Source organism: Harpia harpyja, chromosome 18 (assembly GCF_026419915.1).
Source record: "Harpia harpyja isolate bHarHar1 chromosome 18, bHarHar1 primary haplotype, whole genome shotgun sequence".
NCBI lineage: Eukaryota > Metazoa > Chordata > Aves > Accipitriformes > Accipitridae > Harpia > Harpia harpyja.
The window spans coordinates 8604526-8624448 of NC_068957.1; the positions used below are offsets into that span (position 1 = coordinate 8604526).

The following is a 19923-nucleotide window of genomic DNA, read 5'->3' on the forward strand; positions in this document are numbered from 1 at the left end:
CATCGCTATGAATTTTCGTTGTACTGCTTTTGCCCTTCTTCCAGATGTAGCTTGCTCTACTCTGCTGTTACCACAGTGTTTACTCAGGAATGCCTGGGGAATCTTCCAGATGTTTGGTTTTTTTTTTCTCTGGCTATGTAATGCTCCCGAGGTGTTTTCTCACCCCTCTGGGGTTTCTTTCATTCGGCCATAGGTCAAATGTGAGATGTAGCCAAACACTCACATTTTTCATGCCTGCATATGTCTTTCATTCTAGCATCTGGTGCAAAACCTGAACCTGTCAGGAGGGAAAATGCAAGGAAGGGCTCTGTTGTCAACGTCAACCCGACAAATATCCGCCCGCAGAGTGACAGTCCAGAAATTCGTAAATACAAGAAGAAATTCAACTCGGAGGTCCTTTGTGCTGCTTTGTGGGGTAAGCTCAGAAGTACTTGGGCATGTGTATGGAGGGAAGGCAGCAGCAGGAGAGGCTGGCAGTATATGCCAGGCAGATTTTACAGTTGTATTGCACCTCTCCTGTCAGAAAGTCCTGGAGTGGATCACTGAGTAGATATCACTCGCATGACACTGCCTTCCTGGTAGAAGATGGCAAACAGACGACATACAGTTGTGTTGTGGTTTAACCCCAGCCGGTAACAAAGCACCACGCAGCCACTCACTCTCTCCCCCTCACCCCGTGGGATGGGGGAGAGAATCGGGGGAGAAAAAAAAAAAAAGGTAAACCTCATGGGTTGAGATAAGAACAGTTTAGTAGAACAGATAGGAAGAAACTAATAATGATAATAATAACAATAATAAAATGACAAAAATAATAAAAGGATTGGAATATACAAAACAAGCGATGCACAATGCAATTGCTCACCACTTGCCGAACAATGCCCAGTTCGTTCCCGAGCAGTGATCCCCCCAGTTTATATACTGGACATGGTGTCACATGGTATGGAATGCCCTGTTGGCCAGTTTGGGTCAGGTGCCCTGGCTGTGTCCCCTCCCAACTTCTTGTGCCCCTCCAGCTTTCTCGCTGGCTGGGCATGGGAAGCTGAAAAATCCTTGACTTTGTGTAAACACTACTTAGCAACAACTGAAAAAATCAGTGTGTTATCAACATTCTTCTCATACTGAAGCCAAAACATAACACTATACCAGCTGCTAGAAAGAAAATTAACTCTATCCCAGCTGAAACTAGGACAAGTTGCAAAGGATTTTGTGCATCAGAATGAGAAAATGTTTTGATCAGGCAGCAAATTGAAACTGTTCTCATTGGAAGAACCAAAAGTTGCAAATGTTTGAGTAACTTATGCGGCTCATGATACTTACTCTTGTCTTAGCTGCATACGAGTACAGCTGATCACACTAAGCCCTGACCCAGTGGAAATAATCCAAACCTGAAGCCTTTTGCTGTCCTGTGTGTTAAGTATTCCAAGAATCTGAAGGTCAAACGTCAGTCTTTCCAAAAGCTTGGCTTCCTTAGTTCCTGCTGTCAGTGCTTACTCAGAACCTTGCTGGATCACCCTTTTTACAGGATCAGCTTCACATGGTGTAAAACCAAGATGAGTGTAGTCAGGCCAGTTTTCAACAACTGTAGACCTTGTCCCAGTCTCACACTAGCTAAGCTCTTGAGTTGTTTTAACCATCTTTCTACTTCAGAAGAACAGATGTATTCTGTGGGACTCACCCAGCCTTTTACTCCTCCTCACTTCTTGAGTCTGGAATGGAAAATTAATGAAGTAGATGAAACATTATCCAAAGGAAATGTAGATTTCCAATTTACAGCTTCATGGATTTTGTGTAATGTATGTTTGTAGGAGTCCAAGATTTTAAATTAAGAACAGAGCTGTGTGGTAAGGTCTGTAATTAAATGTGCTTTGAGGCTGAAGAGCACCAGGTACTTGTCACAGACCATTGCCAGTAGAGGAGTTGGCTTGTTACAGCAGGATACCTCGTGTCGTTTCTTTAGAACCTGATTAGGTTCTATTAGGAAACGTAGCTGTCATGCCAGCCGAACACAATTTTTGACATCCTCTCATGTCAGCAACCCACTGGAGCCTTTGCTTCCTTGGGAGCAGTTGGATTTCAGATGGATTCACTCCTTTAATTTGGCATTTGAAAGCACTCTTGCAAAACACAGACCATTTTCAAACAAACACTCCACTTCCTCCTAACAGCAGCCCTTCTTCCCACAAGTTTGGCCCTCCTATGATTTGAGTGTTGTATTTGGGAAAAGAGGGGGTTTTTTGGTTTGGGGTTTTGGGGGATTTTTGGTGTTTTGTTTTGGTTTGGTTTTTTTTTTTTTTTTAATTGGTAGAGACCCTTAGATCATTTAGTTGGATCTCTTGTGTTGCCAGTGGAGTGGTGCTGGGCTGGAACTTTTGCAGTGCTCACAGGAACTTTCCAAGGTCACCTGAGAAGTTCAAGTTCACAAAGCATTTTCCTTTTTATTTAAATCAACATTGACTTCAGCAGAACTACTCATCCTTCAAGTTACACGGGCATATAAGTGTTCTGCTGGGTAAAAACTGTAATGGTGAGATCCTTTTTTTTTCTATTCATTTTTCTGGGAGGTCATCCACAGAGGAACAGAGAAATTATCAGGTACCATTAAGTGAGACTAAGTAAGAATCAGTTCTCAAAACAGTGAACACTCAGTGGCCTCTGAATTATTAGGTGATTTATGCAGTACTTTTTTCTGTGTATCAACAGGAGTAAATTTACTGGTGGGAACAGAGAACGGATTGTGGCTGCTGGACAGAAGTGGGCAAGGAAGAGTTTATTCGCTGATTACAAGGAGACGATTCCAGCAAATGGATGTTCTGGAAGGACTCAATGTGCTAATTACTATATCAGGTTAGTTCAGTGTCTAAAAGTATCTGACCTGCATTGGGGTTGGAAGCAATTAAAAAGAAGAATTAGGTTATAAACTAGGTTGAGGAATTTCCTCTTACAGAAAATCACAGGACAGTTATTCTTGTTAATAGGAAAGCTCTCTTGAATTTTTAACATTTAATTTTCAATTCAGAGAGGCTTTGGGATATTTCATTACCCGGTTAATGTGTAAAACGGTTTGTGGGAAGTATGAAGTGTTTCATATCCTTAAAACGAACTGGTTCCCAGCAAGTTATAGTTTGTCAGTCTGTTTGCTTTGTTTCTGTGATGGGTGAGCATCTAAGTGCAATTCTATTAAAATATCATTAAATGAGCTCATTCTGTGTTCAACAAGATGTAGGAGCAGTAACATGAGAGTGATCTCTGCTGTGAAAGCATCAGTAACATTAAATGGAGTAGCGTCTTCAACCTCTGCTGGCAAACAGCTTGGACTCTGCCCTGCAAGGTACTGAGGCCCTTATTCCCCATGGGCGAGAGTGGCCTCAAAGGGTGCTTAGTACATAACAAGGTCAGAGATGTAGGTGCAGCAAGGAATGGCAGCTCCTTGTCTCCAATCCAGACTCACCGCGGTAGGTGACGGTGAGAGCTGTTTGTCCCATATTGCCGGGTCCAGTTGCTTACGTGGGACAGTCCTTCCCTTTTAGACTAACCTGTGATCCCAGACTGCTGCTGACCGTATGTACTTACGAACTAAAGCAACAGAAAGACTGACTGAGATGAAAGATGACAAAGGAATTCTCACCTGGAAAGGCATCCAAAAGAAAACAGCTGCTTGTAATGAAGATTGTCAGTTAATTAGAACTGAGTCACGTATTCAAAATGGCCATTGTAGGCCATACCTGTGTTCCTTCCTTCACATCAAAGAGGAAATGCCAGATAGGCTGATTATTTCTGATAATACATGCGTCTATAGAGACCTATTCTTTGGCCTGAGGGAAGAATTTTAGTCAGGTGTGAAAATCTTGCATGAAGCTTGAGTCACAAGGTAAGTGCACGTGTGCCAAATGCCATAGGATTGCTCATGTTCCAGTTCCCTCCTGCGTGTCACCATCACGCGGGGGTTTTCTTTTGCGCTGCTGGACTCTTCTCTCACCTTGACGAGGCACACAAAGACCCGCTGTACTCCAGGTCACAAAACTCTGGGGTTTTGTAAGTGTGGGAGAGTTTGTACTTCAGTGAGTTAAAGCATTATGTCTGTCTTCTCTTCCAAATCCTAGGGAAGAAGAATAAGTTGAGGGTATATTACTTATCATGGTTGAGAAATAAAATTTTGCGCAATGACCCAGAGGTGGAGAAGCGGCAAGGCTGGGTGTCTGTGGGTGACCTGGAAGGCTGCGTACACTACAAAGTCGGTAAGGACTTTTTTGTTTTTCCCTTGACAAGCTGCTTAATCATCCTCTTGCATCTCGTGACACCAGCATTTTTCTTCAGCTCTGTTTCAGGATTGTATTGGGCTGAATATCTCTGAGTTCTTTCAAACCTCCTTGTTTTACATGGCAGATGCTTTGCTCCCTGTCATCTCAGGTAGTATCTCTTCTTGCAGCAGTTACCGGATGATCTTACGGGAATTCCCTGTGACGGCTGGAAGAAGAGACTGCCAGCCCTGGTCTGTTGCTCAGTCAGTGGTTTAGAAGTTCCATAGTTACTTAAGGTTTTAATTAGACTGACGTTTTACACTTCCATGCTATTCAGCTTCCCTCCTGGCTCTGAGTAACTGCTAAGAAACTGGACTAGTGAAGTGCTAGTAAATCATATTTGTAGGATGTCCATAGGTGGATCAGATTGGATGTGTTACAGCTCATCCCTGTCTCTAGATCATAAAAGACCTAAATATACCTTTGTTTAAACTTACACACTGGAAATGGTACCATAGCAGTTGAAAAACCATCTTGCTTTTATTTGGCTTTCAGGCAGTTCATTCTTGAAGATGAACATCAGTATTGTGATAGTTTCTGTCATTTAACTGCATGAGGGGGTATGATGTATAGCCAAGTTTTGCTTTGGTGAAAGATGGTATGTGAAAGTGGCACTTTTTTCAAAGTCAAATAGAGAAATGATATAGAGGAGCGCAGGAGACGGCGAGGTGGCTGGCTCTCATAAATACCTTGCTTGGTATTTTTTTTTGCTTTTATATTCCACGGCTTTAGAAGTGGCAAGGGTTAAATACAAGAAAGAATGTGAAACAGATGTGCGTTGTTACTTTCTTTGTGATTATAGCTAAGCACCCACATATTCCACTTCAGTTGCTCATCTTTGGGTTTGGTGTGGTTTTTTAAAAAAAAAAATTAAAAAATAGTTATCCTAAAATTAGGTAGGAGCTTCTGTGTTTACATATGACAAGCCATTCTTACTTTGACAAAACAGCTGCTCTTTTCCTCTTGGTGAATCTTCTTGTATCTTGACCTTTGGTTTTACAGCCACAGGTAGAAGAGGAAAAGGATGTGCTGTTGTGCACTTTGGTGGAGTTTAGGGGTTTTTTTCTTTCTCTGCCCATGTGAGATTTTCCTGACCGGTGTCTATCCTTATCCACTCTTCATGCCTCTGCTGTGTGTTTGGCTAGTGTGAACTGTTCCTTTTGCAAGCAGCAAGGGCTGATCAAGCCCTTCTCCCACAGAAACAAACCTTACTTCAGTAGCATAACACCTGCATCTTTTAAAAATCCCTGCCAAGCAGACACTGAATATAAAATGAAGGATGAATGCATTGGGATGCGATACCCTAGTGTTCTGTTTGCAAAGCAAATGCTTGTCTATGGCAGAGTGAAAACACAATGTACGAAGAAGCCTTAATTTTCAATGCATGATTCTTCATTTATTCTTGATGGGCCCAACATGACCTTAATCAACTTAGAGAAATTGCTCATCTCTTAAATGCTTACTCATCTTAGAAACGTGGGAGTCCTTCGCCCACACTAGCACATGGGGATTTAACCCCCACACATGAACAATGAAATGAAAATTCATCCTGCAGAGTGTAACAGAATTGTTCAGCCGACAACCACCATTCCTCCAAGAGTAGCTTATTCACAACCAGCAATGTTGGTGTATGTTCACACTTGAAAAATAAAGTAGGTTGGCTTAGCTGCGGGGTCAAGACCTTTTTTTCTCACTAGTAAGATTTTTTTTTTTTTCCATAGATATATGAAAAGCAATATGTAAATGTTGTTAACAGTCATCTGGCTTTACTGAGAATAAATGAACTATAGGTTTCAGTCAAGGTATTGTCACTGGTGATATTAAACATTGATGTCCAGAATCCATTAGTCTCCCTTGCTGGATAATGTCTACCTCTACAAGTAGTCCATTGAAATTATTTCCTGTGATGAGATGGTCTTTGATTTAAGCGTCTGCCTACTACCTAAGGAATTGTTCTTCTTGTATTACAGTAAAATATGAGAGAATCAAATTCCTTGTAATTGCTTTGAAAAACTCAGTGGAGGTTTATGCTTGGGCTCCAAAGCCTTATCACAAATTCATGGCTTTTAAGGTAAGTGAAACTTCACTTTGGTTCAGATTTATCACTGTCTCTCACTGTCTCTCATCTGCTCTTTGCTTTTGCTTTTTGTTGCTTTGTATAACATTTATTTCTAGTTAAAGATGAAATGCATATTCTTTTAAAGAAAATGTAGCTCGTTTGACATACATTGGAGATGGCAGGCATAAAACTGTCACAGTCATGATTCTGTTAGATGTGAATAACTTGTTTCAGTGCTGTGCCAAAATGTGCATTGGAGTTCACAAAGTTGATGCTGATTTCCCTCAAAGGAGGAGGAAATTAAACATGAACGGTACTCAGCCTAATTTTTGCCTAGTCCGTTTCTAGAATCTGGATTTTTTTCAAAACACAAGTGAATTATCCAGCTCTCCTTGCAACTCAGTGGCTGATGGATACTTAGCTCCTTAAACATAACATATTATTTAACAAAAATAGCTGTCTAACTTTTGATTTTTGAAAATCCTTAAGATCATATATGTAGATCTGTAAACCAACAGCTTTATTGTGTTATATAGTGTATTTTTCCTTTTCCAGTCCTTTACCTCACTTCATCACAAACCACTGTCAGTTGACCTGACCGTTGAAAATGGACAAAGATTAAAAGTTATATATGGCTCACTAGTAGGCTTTCACGCTATTGATGTGGACTCTGGATCTGTGTATGACCTGTACCTTCCAACACACGTAAGATACTCCAAAAAATTATGTAAATGCCTCTGGTTTTTGGGCTGTATATTGATGATATTGATGATCAGGTTAAGAGTTGTGCTGTATTTCAAGAGACAGGGTAAGAGAATAATTATTGTATGCCAGCTAATAGAAAACCACTTTTCACATACTTTTATAACACTGAAGTTGTGTTAAAAGGCTTTTATCACATTTAGAGTATCAATTTTAATGGTTTAATGTCAGAAAGCCTGTTGTATGGACAGTACTATTTTTAATTGATATATCCTGGAAATTTAGGACTTAAGCAATCAAAGACACAATAATATCTACATGAATTTAGGTGACTTTTACAATCTGCCACTGTGCTTTTCAGTCTTGCTCACAAGTTGATTAAATTATCCCTGAATTGAGCTGATACTTGGCCTGGATTACAAAGACTGCTGCAACACATTTTAATCTTGATCCACTGCAAGCATGTTCCCCTTGCACCAATGAGTACCTGTAGCTAGAACCAGGTCTACATGTGCACCCATGAATAACCCCGATTTCTTCACCGTGGAGCAAAGTTGGATTTGTTTCACATGGTTACAGATCCAGGCTCTGTGTGCAAAATGCGATTTGCCTTTCAGTCATGACTTTGCAGAAACCCAACTTCCAGACTAAATAAATTTGCTGATCATCTTACTGTTCAGTTGCCTGTGAAATCAGGCCTTAAATTCAAACGAATTTTTACATTTTTCTCAGGATTTTCTCATTAGATTGTCAAGAAGTTGGCATGAAGATGTTGATTTCAGGTTGATGTGTACATACTGCATTGTGCATCTGTTCATTGAGGTGATGGTGATCGCTAAATTCCTGCTTAAACTCAGATAACAGCAAAGTAATTCCCTTGCAGAAGTGAATGACTGGCACAGGGCTGTCCAATATGAAGTCGGTGCTATGGTTTTAATCTGTTTGTTTGTTTGTTTGCTTATTTTTTAGCTGTTAGTTCTTTTCAAAGCTGTGAGTCCCAAAAGCCAGAGAAACTTGGGGGCTTAGGTCCAGAAAAGTAGCAGGTTCCCATGGCTCCAGTCTGCAGGGAGGCTCCTGGCAAGGAAACTTCTGTGCACACTTGAAAACCTCCCTGAAGTCAACAGAGGTCCGTAGGAGCAGAGGGTTAGCTCATCCAGGTGCCATGGCCTCCTCGTCTCCCAAGGCAGTGTCCCCCAAAGTTATGCTCAGGAGGTCTGAAGAAATCTCATCCCAGATCTGCATGTTGCAGCCTGCGCCTTGAACCCTTTCATTTTTTAACTTCTTTTTCTCCACTCTCAGCCCCACGTTTTCAAACCAAATGAAAACCCATGCCTCCCATGCAAGCCACTTGATCACTCTGCTGCCCTGACAAGTGACAGCCTTCAAACTCTGTCAGACCTGTGTTTTTGATGGACACAATGTTTGAAGGTGGCTGTTAAGTTTATAAACTTCTCTTAATTAGAAAATAACTTTTCTAGCTGTTCAGAACAAACTGTTGAATCACCTGCTAAAAAGCTTGTACTGTTTATTTCTGTGTTGGGTTTTTTTAAGGGACTTAGTATTTGTTTTGCTAGAGGGTTTATTTAATCTTACAATTAGTAGCTTTGTTAACTATGCAACCAGGAAAAATTCACATCAGTTTATAAATCTAAGCGTGGTGCCTGCATACCATTCCTGGAAGCTGGTTGCTGAGCAAGGTGAATAATGACTTGTCAAAAAGATCATTAGCATAATTGCCCAAGATAAGAAGGGCAGAGAAAAAAGTGAACCTTTTTAGAGGCTTTAGTTTTTCAACAGGCTGCAAATATAATTATGTACCTGATGAGAGAGATTTCCCAGGTGACCGTCCTGAATATGTGGGGCACCTTTAAGACTGACTCCCTTTGTGTGTGCTCTTCAACCAAAAGTTAGCATGTACTAAAAATATATTTTCCCTTTAGAGTCTTAGACCTGAAATAAATCTGCTGCTACAGTGGCTCTGTCTTCTTCGGTTATTTTATTATTTTAAAGAGCATCTGCTAGAGTTGGATAATTCTCTCAAGGAGCTTTGTGGTGGCAACAGACCAGACTTTTAACAGGCTGACTTTAGATACTCTTGCTTTCTGGTAGCCTCTTTTCCTGGTTCCCCACCTCTTTCTTCATCTCTTACCTGCTTCGATCGCTCATGCGAGTACCAAGGCAACGCATTAAAATTGCTCTGCGACTCTGGATACCCGTTCTAGTGTTACGGATAGTTGTTGCGGAGGCACGGAGTCAAGTGGTTGGCCTGAGTGTATTCAGTTTGGCAAGTACAGCTTCAGTGCTTCTTTTACTGTTCATTGTGCCCTTACGGTGTGCATAAATGTATGTGCTTGAAGAAAAAAAGATCTGTGTGTTGCTGGCTTGTGAAAATGATGTAAAACTCCCGTCATGTGCTTCCTATAAAAATATTAATTGTAGTGGTTTTAATTTACTCTTTAACATCCTGTTTTGAGTAGTGCTTTAAAGAAGGAAATGCTTTGTTACTGGTTTTTAAGGCTGTCCTCTTTTTCTTTCAGAAACGCTTTCATAAAACCCCACCTTCATGGTTGTGTACTTAGACTTTTTTTTTCACTTGGGACATGTTGGCTTCTGGGAGAGATTCTAGTGCATTGAACTGCTGTTAAAATAATTTGTGTGAGTGAAATGCACTGTTCCTGTGGCATGCAGAAAACGTATGCTGAACAGCATTTAAATGGGGAACTATTTTTAGTGAAGGATGTGGGAAGGGAAGGACAGTGTGGCTTGTATTTGAAAGGTCCAGGTAACTTTTCAACTTGCTGTAAATATCGTTAAATTTACAGGTTTTAGCTTGTGAGTGGGGTTAGGGAGATAGCATGGAAAGTGAAAGCAGAGATTTCCTGCAATGTGGAAGCTTTCGTCCTTCCTCCATCTTCTGAAATAATTGCGAATTCAAATTTATTTCACCTTTCTTCTATTTTTATAATGCAAGTGGTCTGTAGTGACAAAGTAAATATTATTGTGTCTCAGTGGCTCCATGGCTTCTTGAAACCAATTAGTACTGGTAAATATAAAGTGAAATATTGAATGTTGATTTGTTTGCAAACCTACTATCATATTCAAAGGGGGGAGGAGGGGAGAAAGCCTGTCTCAGAGGCCAGCGAGCAAACTATACAGCCTTTCTGAAAACAGGCATTTCTTTCACTTTCCATGAGCCATGAGCTAGTTCTTTTTATTGCTCTGCCACGCTAGTTAGATTGATGTAGTCACTAAAACTGCAGTCCATTTTCTGATATAAATCTTAGTAAAATATGATTCTAGATCCAGGGGACTATTCGCCCACATGCCATTATCATCCTCCCGAATACCAGTGGAATGGAGCTTTTACTCACCTATGAAGATGAAGGCATCTACATTGATATATATGGGCATTTCACAAAGGAGACTGTTTTGCAGTGGGGAGAAATGCCAGCATCTGTAGGTATGTATGAAAAATAGCACTTTATAATAGCACTTTTTACTTCTGCTGCATGAAGCCCGACTTCTTTATGAGGTTTGTATCCACATGAAAGTGGTTGTATGGCACATAAAGCAACTTCCGAGCAAACCAGGTGTGTAAAGTGTAAACAGATTTATGCACGTTTGTGTTAAAACAGCCAATGATTGCGATAGGGTCTTCACATTTGGATCGTAGTTTGTATTCTTGTCACGCTGTTTATTGCGTCATACCTTGACCATACGGCCAAACTTCACTGAGGATGCAGTTTACCGCCAGTTTTCACAGAAAGAATTACATGAATTAGAGGGGAAAAAAGGTGCTCGTTTCCTACTTTGGTTGTTCATAGCCCATAGCGTTTTATGTAAAAATTCACAACTATAGAGAGGTCAATTACTGAAGAGGTCTGTAACTGCTGTCAGATGGCCCCTTAATTTTATCACTTTAAATTCACAGTGCTGCCAGCCTAGGGTATTTCTAATAGATTCTCAGTCTCCCTGTGCTTGCAGTTGGCTTTGTAGGAGGAGATTCTGACTGTATTGTAGCCAGGACAGCTGTTTGTTTCACCTTCCCCAGAGGGCCTCAAGTTAACAGTGTGGGGAAAACCAAGAACAACACAGGCAGATTTTTGTTTTTATTATTTGTTGCTTTTAATTTCTTTTCTGGCTCACTCCTGTTCTTCTGCATCTTAAAACAAACATACCAACAAACAAAAAAAGCCCAAGACACTTAGATTGTACAAAAGCGTATTATTAGCCTGACAGAAACTGGATGCCACAGTGAAAAATTGAGGATGTTCACCTTTCTCCTTTCACTTCTAGCTGGGTAGTTTTAGGAAGTCCATTAAAATCAGTAGAGTAACACCCTTGAGTAAATGCAGGTTTGACATTTGTAGAGGATTTTTCAACAGTTCTGAGGGCACGCACCTCTGGAACGCAAATTGCTACAAGACAACTTGGTTTTTGCACTGTTCAAATAAATTTCAGCAACAAAACTGCTTCAGTTTCAAAAAACAGGTATAAGGTTGTAAGCTAACTATATAGCGTTTCCTTCCCTTCACTGAATAGCCCTATCTCCAGTTTTCAGCCCATATTCAGTGCTACAGGATGTAATTAAAATGAATCAAGTCAATTCTCCGTTTTTCATAGGAATATCTAATGGTCTTTGAGATGTTGAAATTTTACATCCCCTCTGAATTAATGTTAGAAACACCATAAGAAATAATCAGTAATCAGAAAGCAATTACTCAGCCAGGGTAAGAAGAGTTCTAATGAGAAATATTGAATGTAATTGGAAGCCGCACTGAGGAATGCTATCTGAAGGAGACAGAAGCTTTCAAGAAGCATGTCATTATGGGATGTGCTTCCTTAGGCCTTAGTAAAAGTAGCAAGCTTACTTAACATGAACATTTTCATCAAACTGTAATGTCTTACCCACTTTATGGTGTGCATATATGATGTATGATTTTCATAAATATTTAAACTCTCCTTTGTTTTCTCACATGTACTTCATTGGTTAGAACTTCTTTTTCCTGCCTTGGGAAGAAAGAATTTTAAAATCAGCTGCATGTATGTAAGTGTCCCGCCAGAGATTAACTCTGATCTCATGTTTAGTGCTTTTTAAACCACGGATGTTATTTGTAACTATTACAGGCTTCTCCAGTTGTATTATTCTTACTATATGCTATGTCCTAAAGAGTCACTGTTACTAGAGAGATAGTGTGTTTCAAAGACAGATGACACGTAAGGAACAAAGGGCTTTCTTACATCCTGCTTTAGACAGGGGGATATTGCAAGAAGGGTCACATAGATCTATGACTCCTACTTGGAAATTTGCAGTTTGTGTCACAGGGCACTGATGGCTCTCAAAGCTTTTTCACTTAATCTAGATGGAGTTTGCAGGAATGACTCAGAAGTGGACCAGAGAGAGCTTAAGTCCTTTTTCCTAATGTTGCTGAAAGTACTGAATCATCAAACTCACAGATATGAGAGATAGGCTTGTAAAGCATTCTTGTCGGCTGGAAATCAAACCGCCTTAACTTCAGTAAAAATTTCCTTGCGCGTACCCAGCTGGCAGTGAGGTGAATAAAGCTTCACCGCTTTGGACCGGCTGAATATGTGATCTTTTGTGCCAGTTAATTACTCTAATTTAAAACATCTTTCAGTATACATCTGGCTAGGCATGATATTCTCAATTTCTCAAGGTTGATTACTCCTTAATAGAAGGAATGCCATTCGGACATTCACCTTTCCACGTGCTCATGCAGCTATTTCTCCTGTTCTTCAGCACACCACTATGATAATCATTCGCATGGAAAGCGCTCAGTACAAAATTGCCTAAGCATTTTTGTTGCAGTATTTTAGGGCAGTTAAATAGGAAGATTTTAGTGCAGTTAAATGGGAAGAGGATGGAGAAAGATGCTTCTGAGCGTGGCATCCTGTCTGGTGAATTTTACTATATAGAAGTTAGGAGTCTTGTCTATGTGAATAGTTTAGATTTTCTCTGTAGTCAGTCTAGAGAAATGGGCACCACCAGATGGGAAGGTGGTGCCCATCTAGGGACAGGGAGCTAGGACAGGTATAATGAAACGTCCTGCTGAGGAAGGAGAGGGTGAGTTAGATGAAATGTTTTGGATGGTAAGGTTAGGAGAGCTGAGTAAACAGCTAGCTCTTTGTAGAACTTCTCCCAGTGCTCAGAAAGCAAGACTGTAGGTTTTCTCTGGAAGGAAAGGTGTCTGTCTCCATCCATTTGTCTCTTTTGTTGTTTATACTTCTGCAGATTCCACAGCTGAAGGGAGGCAATCTCCAAACAGCCCCTCTCAGTTGTCATTTGAAAATTTTCCAATATGTTAGCTTGAGAACCCTTGCGTTTCTGCAGCACTTCTGGTATATCAGAAATGGATTTCTTTGGAACAGAAACTGTCAATCCTTGTGATGTGGTACAAGATTAATTTGACTTCTGATTGGAATCACATTTCCACTAAAGACAAACTAACCCAACCTCTAACTCAACACACAACTCAAACTTTAAACAAAGAGCTCTGTTAACTATTATTTTAATAACTGTTTCCCACTAGCTCCTATTAATTTTCTTGATCCCTTGAAATTCTTGGCTCCAGACAAAAACGTTAACTATTACGAGAGAAGTGTGAGTAACTGTTATTTGCATGGCCAAACTTAGGGAGAATGTTTCCTAAGAGATCCTATTTTCCTGGAATTTCCAGACACATTTCAGACCTCCTAAAGTCTGTTATCATCTTATCCCAAAATTTTCACTCTGTGTTTCAGAGATAGAAGGGCCTTGTGTTAACCTCAGGGTGCTGTCTAGTCATCCTTTGCTCATGTCTTGATTTCTTTAAACAATTATTTTGAAAGAAAACTTTTGTAGTTGGTGAGAATATCTTGGCTACAAAAAAAAAAAAGTTTGTATTATAATTGATGGATTTAGGGCAGGGAATCTAAATATAGCTTACTCTCATAGTCTTTAAGTTGGGACCTCTGTTAAGAAGAAACTGGGGAGAGGAGACTCAAATCCTGTGGGAAATTAAAATTGTAGAAGTACTTTATCTATGTTTAATCTAAAAGTTATTTCACATATGTAGGGCTAAATACAAATACAGCTGTAATATTTTCTCTATATAAAACAGGATTGAAAAAGGGTTTAAGAAACATCAAGTTAATAAGATTTGGGAGCACTTTTGCCCTTTTGTGTGAGTAATGAATTATTTACAGTATGTAGTCTTAAAGGGTTGGCACAAAACTGGATATTCCCAGTGTGGGGAACCAATGAAAGTCCTTATTTGCTTTGCCATGTACATACTGGAAGCAAAAAGGATGTTATGCAGAGAAACAGACATCGTTGTCAAAAAGAGGTTGAATTACTGCCTCTGTGCTCTATCAACATAGTCACCAGTTCTTGAAACAGTTGCTGTCCAGCTCGTGCTCAGAAGATGCCCGCTGGTATCTGAATGATTCTTGTTGGTCAGATCTCCTGCGCACTTTTCCCCAGGAAACAGCAAAAAGCATCCAAACGAGCAAACTGTCACCCCAGATACATTTTTGGGTTGGGCTATCAGTTCTACTGGAATAATTACAAAGGAGTGAGCAACAACGGAGAGCAGAGAAGCTTTGGAACAGAGATGCACAGAAACATACATATTTAGGAAAAAATAAAGATTTAGTCATAAATTTATTCCTAGCTTGCTTGGGGTGGTTAGGGAACTGTTTGTGTTAGCCCTTTGGCCAATGCAATCTAACCAGAACATACAGCAGAAAACCACCTGCCTTCCATGGCCAATTTCTTAATTCGTCCACTTGTGACTTTATTCAGCCTTAATTTTTTTTCCTTCTTGATTTTGACCCTCTAGCCTCTCTCACTTAGTAAAAGTTCCCCACAGCTGTGACTGGAGGAAGAAAAATACCCACTTCTATCCAGATAACATAAACAGTAGCAGTAAAACTATAACAGAATTGCACAAGAGAAGTTACTGACTCCTTCCTCAGTTTTTCTACCCAAAATTGCTTAAAACTTTTGGGGCAGTAACTTTTAAACCATGGGCAACAGACAGAAGTACATGCAGGTAGCTCATCAGTCCCTAATCGGTGATCAGCAGCATTGCTGGAGAGCTCAAGGCTGGGTTTCAGTGGGAACAAGCTTTGCTACATCACAGAACACTTGGTACCTCTGTGGCTTATTTCCATTCCCAACCTTCAACATGTATTTCTCCCTTCCATTTGTCTAAAAATAAATAAATAAACATGCTTTCCCCAAGAGTGGGGAACCAATAAAAGTCATGATTTCACAGAGGATACTGGGTTTGACTGAAGGGCCAAAGAAGGGTTCTGTAGAAGCGTACTCAGTTTTAAGATCTGTATGGTCTCTAATAGCCAGTATCTTTTACTGTCAGCAAAGTCACTGCTGGATATTCTCCTCCTGTTTGTGCCCAGCTGCATATTTGCCTGAAGCAATTTTCTCAAACATGTACAAAAGCAAAATTCAGTAGCTTTTTTGCATTGAATTTCACCTATGCACATACTGACTGAATTCCAAAAAGGAATTCAGTAAAGCAGCGTACACTCTCTTTTACCCTGTGAAATGGAGTTTGATATCATGACTCTGGCACGCAAAAGTGGGTCAGTTGCCTGGGGAATTTTTGGAGTCTCCATCACTAGAGGTCTTAAAAGGTCAGGTTAGACAAACAACTGTCAGAAGTGATACTGATGTGGCACAGAGATACAGATGGAAGAGAAGGTGCGTTAAGGTCCTTTCCTGCCCTATTTCTGTAACACTAGTCAGAAAAGCCCAATTTTACGATATTTTGCTAAAAGCTGGTCTGATTCTGCTCTCAGGCAGAGGTCAATTGGGAATAACTGCGTAGGCAGTGATCCAAATTCAGTATATGAGATCAGAAAAGGGATTTTTGAAGGGAAAAAGTTTAAAAAAGAAAAGAAAGGTTAAGAAGGGAAGTGAGAATGTAGCAGTACCTGGGTTGGGCGTACCGAATGCACTTGTCTCATTCAGACTGAGTATGCTACTGCTGTGAGACTAAGATCATTATCTCATGTCAGTGACACTTCATAGAAGTTAACAGATCCAATATGGCTCAGTAAATTCTTTCTCCTTTCCTATCTCCCTCAACTATTTCCCCTTGAAGTAGTCACTTCCCTGAATAGGGGCTCTACTCAACCTAATGTTAATACACAGTGTAAACAGGAAATACCAAGTCTTGCCCCAAGTTTAGAGCATTTCTAATGCTTTCATGATGTTAAGAAACTGATTTTGAGCTCATGTCGCTATACTAACTTTATGGCATATGTTCTTTGATGTCCAGGGAGTAATGCTGGTGTAAGTGGTGTAACAAGAACCACAACTCATGCACAACTGTAGGTCTTTTAAGATATGCGGTAATCTGCATGAAGCAGGGGAGCTTCAGGTAACTCTGAATAACTTTGTTCCAGTATGTTAATCAATATTGGCACATTGGTCTGAGTCAGTATGTGCCTTTTCTGCGGAGCTACTGTCCAAAGGACCAGAGTGGCTGTCTAAGTCTAGGGTTGCTACAAACCAGTACAATCTTGCATTGCGTGTAATATAAACACCCTTGTATGTTGTCAGGTGGAAGCATAGGATATTTTTATCTAAAGTTTGTTGAGGTGGAAAGTGGACTCAGAATAACTATTCCTAAGTTGCTGCTCATGGTATAGGAGCTTTTGTTCCAGAATAAGACAACTTTATTCTGAGTATCTAATTTGTTCTCAGTTCATTTCACGTGAAACACCTGTAAGTGCTCCCACATGGGAAGATTATCAAGACTTAGTACTGACCTTTGAATTCACAGCCTGCTATCCTCCAAATTAATTTCCATGTATAGATAAATCCTTATAACTAGACAACCCCACAAATGGTATAATGGGACCTTTGTGTTGGCATGTTATTCCACAGATGCAATTTGAGAAAGAACTTTTTGATTCCTCTACAAGAGTGAGTTTTTGTGCTACTTGGACTTCAGCTGAAATTTGCCATTGTCAGTTGACAAGTTCTCAGTATATTGGCCAGCCAGCAGAGCATCAGTGGCTGAGCTTGGTATATCTGTTTTATTATGTTCCTATTGTAATACTGCTTGGAGATCAGGTCTCTTCTGAACACAGCAGTAGTGGTCCAGTCATCGAGGGCTTTCTATCTGGATGACCTAGAGGTTGCAACAGACCCTAATTAAGCTGTTACTGAGAGCTGCAAGGATGCTATCAAACTGAAATCTGCCAAAGGCATGGATACAGCTGATACAGACATAGCATATTGACAGCCTGAGCACAGATTTCATGTAGTGGAAAAGATAAGGAGACTTATGAGTGGATTAGGTCTTTGTTGCTGGACCTATATGACCTATACTAAACAGCGTAGCTGTAGAATGCTTTCATGCTCTTTATATACAGACACCAGCCTTGCTGTCCCACCCCCCAGAACCCTAGTGTGCCTCTGTCTCTGTTGTGTTCAAAAGTGAAGTTTGAAAAGGTTAATGTGGTGTCAGTTGTTACAAAAAATAGCAAATGTCTGAGTATTGTTTCATTTTTATCTTCTTCACTTTGCGTGGCCTGCGCCTACCTTTTTAGATACTAACTGCACATTGCATGGGTGGTGCCCTGGTACTGCTGCAGTGATTCAGAAATATTAACGATAGTCATCCTCGTAGCCTACAGCAGTAGCGCCCTGTTGTACAGCCTAGGAACTGAAGCATAAAGAAACGATTTTAAAATGTATGGATTTCAGGTGTTTGATTTTTAGAAAATACCCCTTCCCCCCTTCTCTTCTCCCGCTTATCCTCAGTTGCTTGCCGCTGTTTTGCTTTTCCAGCAGGATGGTTTCTTCCCCTTTCCACATGACTGGGATACTGGGAAGGCATTTTCTTGCTCTCAGCTTTAGTGGCAGGGAAGCCCTCAGTGTGCACAAAGAATAACCGAAAGGAAAGTATACTAAACAGATTTAGGGGAAATTTGTAGACTTTAAGGGAACTAAAATCCCGACATTGTAGCCAAAACACACATGTTTCCAAGGAGGTCTAATTTTCATACACTTGTTCTGACAAGAATTATAAAGCAGTGATTCCAAGTTAATATTATATCAACAACTGCTAGAAGAAGGATATAGTGACTCAGCCACATTGCTTTTATTTTCTGCTGTCCTTCTAAAGTAGGATCACAGGCTGTTGCTTCGTAGATCAGTGTGTACTGAAAGTTTAACTTTTGGACAAAAATCTAAATCAACATGGAAGTTTTAAAGGAAGAGACGTTGCTTGCAGTAGTAATGTAGGGCAGGCAGGCACCATCCACTGAAGCTAAAAACCAGTCAAATGCACACATTCCCTCCACATCATTTCAGAGCACCAGAATTCTCAGACTAATGAAATAACAGTTCATAGCTCAGCAAGAAGGACAGTTTCTGAGCATTGACTATCAGTAGAGCCTAACTAACGTGGTTTTACCTTGGAAGCCCATACATGCACTAATCAGAGCGCTTTCATTGAAACTGTGCCTAATTTGAAATCTGTGGTGTTAACTCCTTCATCACTATTCCGATTTCTCATCTAATTGCCAGATTTAAAGGGAGTAACATAGTAGGCTTCCACAGTGCTGGAGTATCTTCCTTTGGTTTTGGAGATACTTCCCGTAACCAGTTATGGGAAGACAATAGCTAAGGACACCAAATCAATCATGCCATAGTGTCAGATTCAAAAGTATTTAGGTTTCAGACTAAGCTGAACTCCATAGTAAATACAAACCCAACTTCCTAATGGGAGGGTAGAGAGAAGACAGAGTCAAGACTTTTCTTGGACATGTACAGTGAAAGGATGAGAGGCAAAATGGGTACAAATTGCACCAAGAGAAATTCCAATTAGGTATTAGGAAGAAATTTTTAACCTTGAAAGTAGTGATGCATTGCAGCAAGGGCTCAGAGAGGTTGTGAAATATCCATCAAAACACATCGGGACAAGGTCCTGAGTAACCCTGTCTAATTTAGCCCTGCTTTGGGGGTGGGGGTTAAACGAGAGGTTTCCTCCAACCTTTTGTGAGTCTAAAACATACAATACTTAAGATTTATGTCTAGAGTCCAAAATAAGTCTGAGAGGAGAAACTGAAATTTAGTTACTGTTCCCAAGGCTTTTTCTGTAAACTTAAAATACAAATAATTCAGAATATATTGTTACCAAAGAGAAATGCTTCAGATCCACATTGACATAAATGAGGCAAGAATCAGTCTTTCAGCTGTTGAATAGTATCAAATCTTCCTTTTTTTTTTTTTTTTTCTTTTAGCTTACCTTCAATCTAATCAGGTCATGGGCTGGGGGGAGAAGGCGATTGAACTACGCTCTGTGGAAACAGGAAATCTGGAAGGAGTATTTATGCACAAGAAAGCACAGAAGCTAAAATTTCTATGTGAAAGAAATGACAAGGTACAGAGATGACTACAGTGTGGTGATTTAGCAAAAATGAGCAATAGTTGACTGTGACACTAAGACCATTTCATTTTTGTAACTTTGTTTTTACATTGGTTATTTCTTACCTTAGTATAACTTCCCCGTTCAAAGTAAATGTAGTCAGTGACCCCACCGAGCACTCACTATGGATATTCTGCACTTTCACACCACCCTACTTTAGCCAGCTCTGTTATAACTCCTGTTCTACCCAGCCTTAACTGATGTCAGAGGTGATAACAAATACAGACATTGCTAACCGGCCAGACTGTAGCACAACAGGTGTAGTGGGGAGGGCTAGTGAGTCAGCCCTGATAATGCCCAGCTACAGGATTCCCTCTCCTGGACTACTGAAATTACAGGCAATTCAGAGCAGGCATCATGGAAAAAAAAACCAAAAAACCCAACGCTCTTAATATTT

General features: G+C 40.2%; 1 protein-coding gene across 5 annotated transcripts in view; it reads left to right on the top strand.

Annotated features, from left to right (window-relative positions):
• The window catches only part of NRK (Nik related kinase), a 117902-nt gene that overhangs the window by 93724 nt on the left and 4255 nt on the right, over positions 1-19923 (top strand). For 4 of the 5 annotated variants that reach the window (XM_052813433.1, XM_052813430.1, XM_052813431.1 and 1 more), the window contains 7 exons: positions 257-415; positions 2701-2844; positions 4101-4235; positions 6269-6369; positions 6913-7062; positions 10360-10519; positions 19342-19481. In XM_052813433.1, the coding sequence (XP_052669393.1) occupies positions 257-415; positions 2701-2844; positions 4101-4235; positions 6269-6369; positions 6913-7062; positions 10360-10519; positions 19342-19481 (989 nt within the window). The other variant, XM_052813434.1, reaches the window with a different exon arrangement.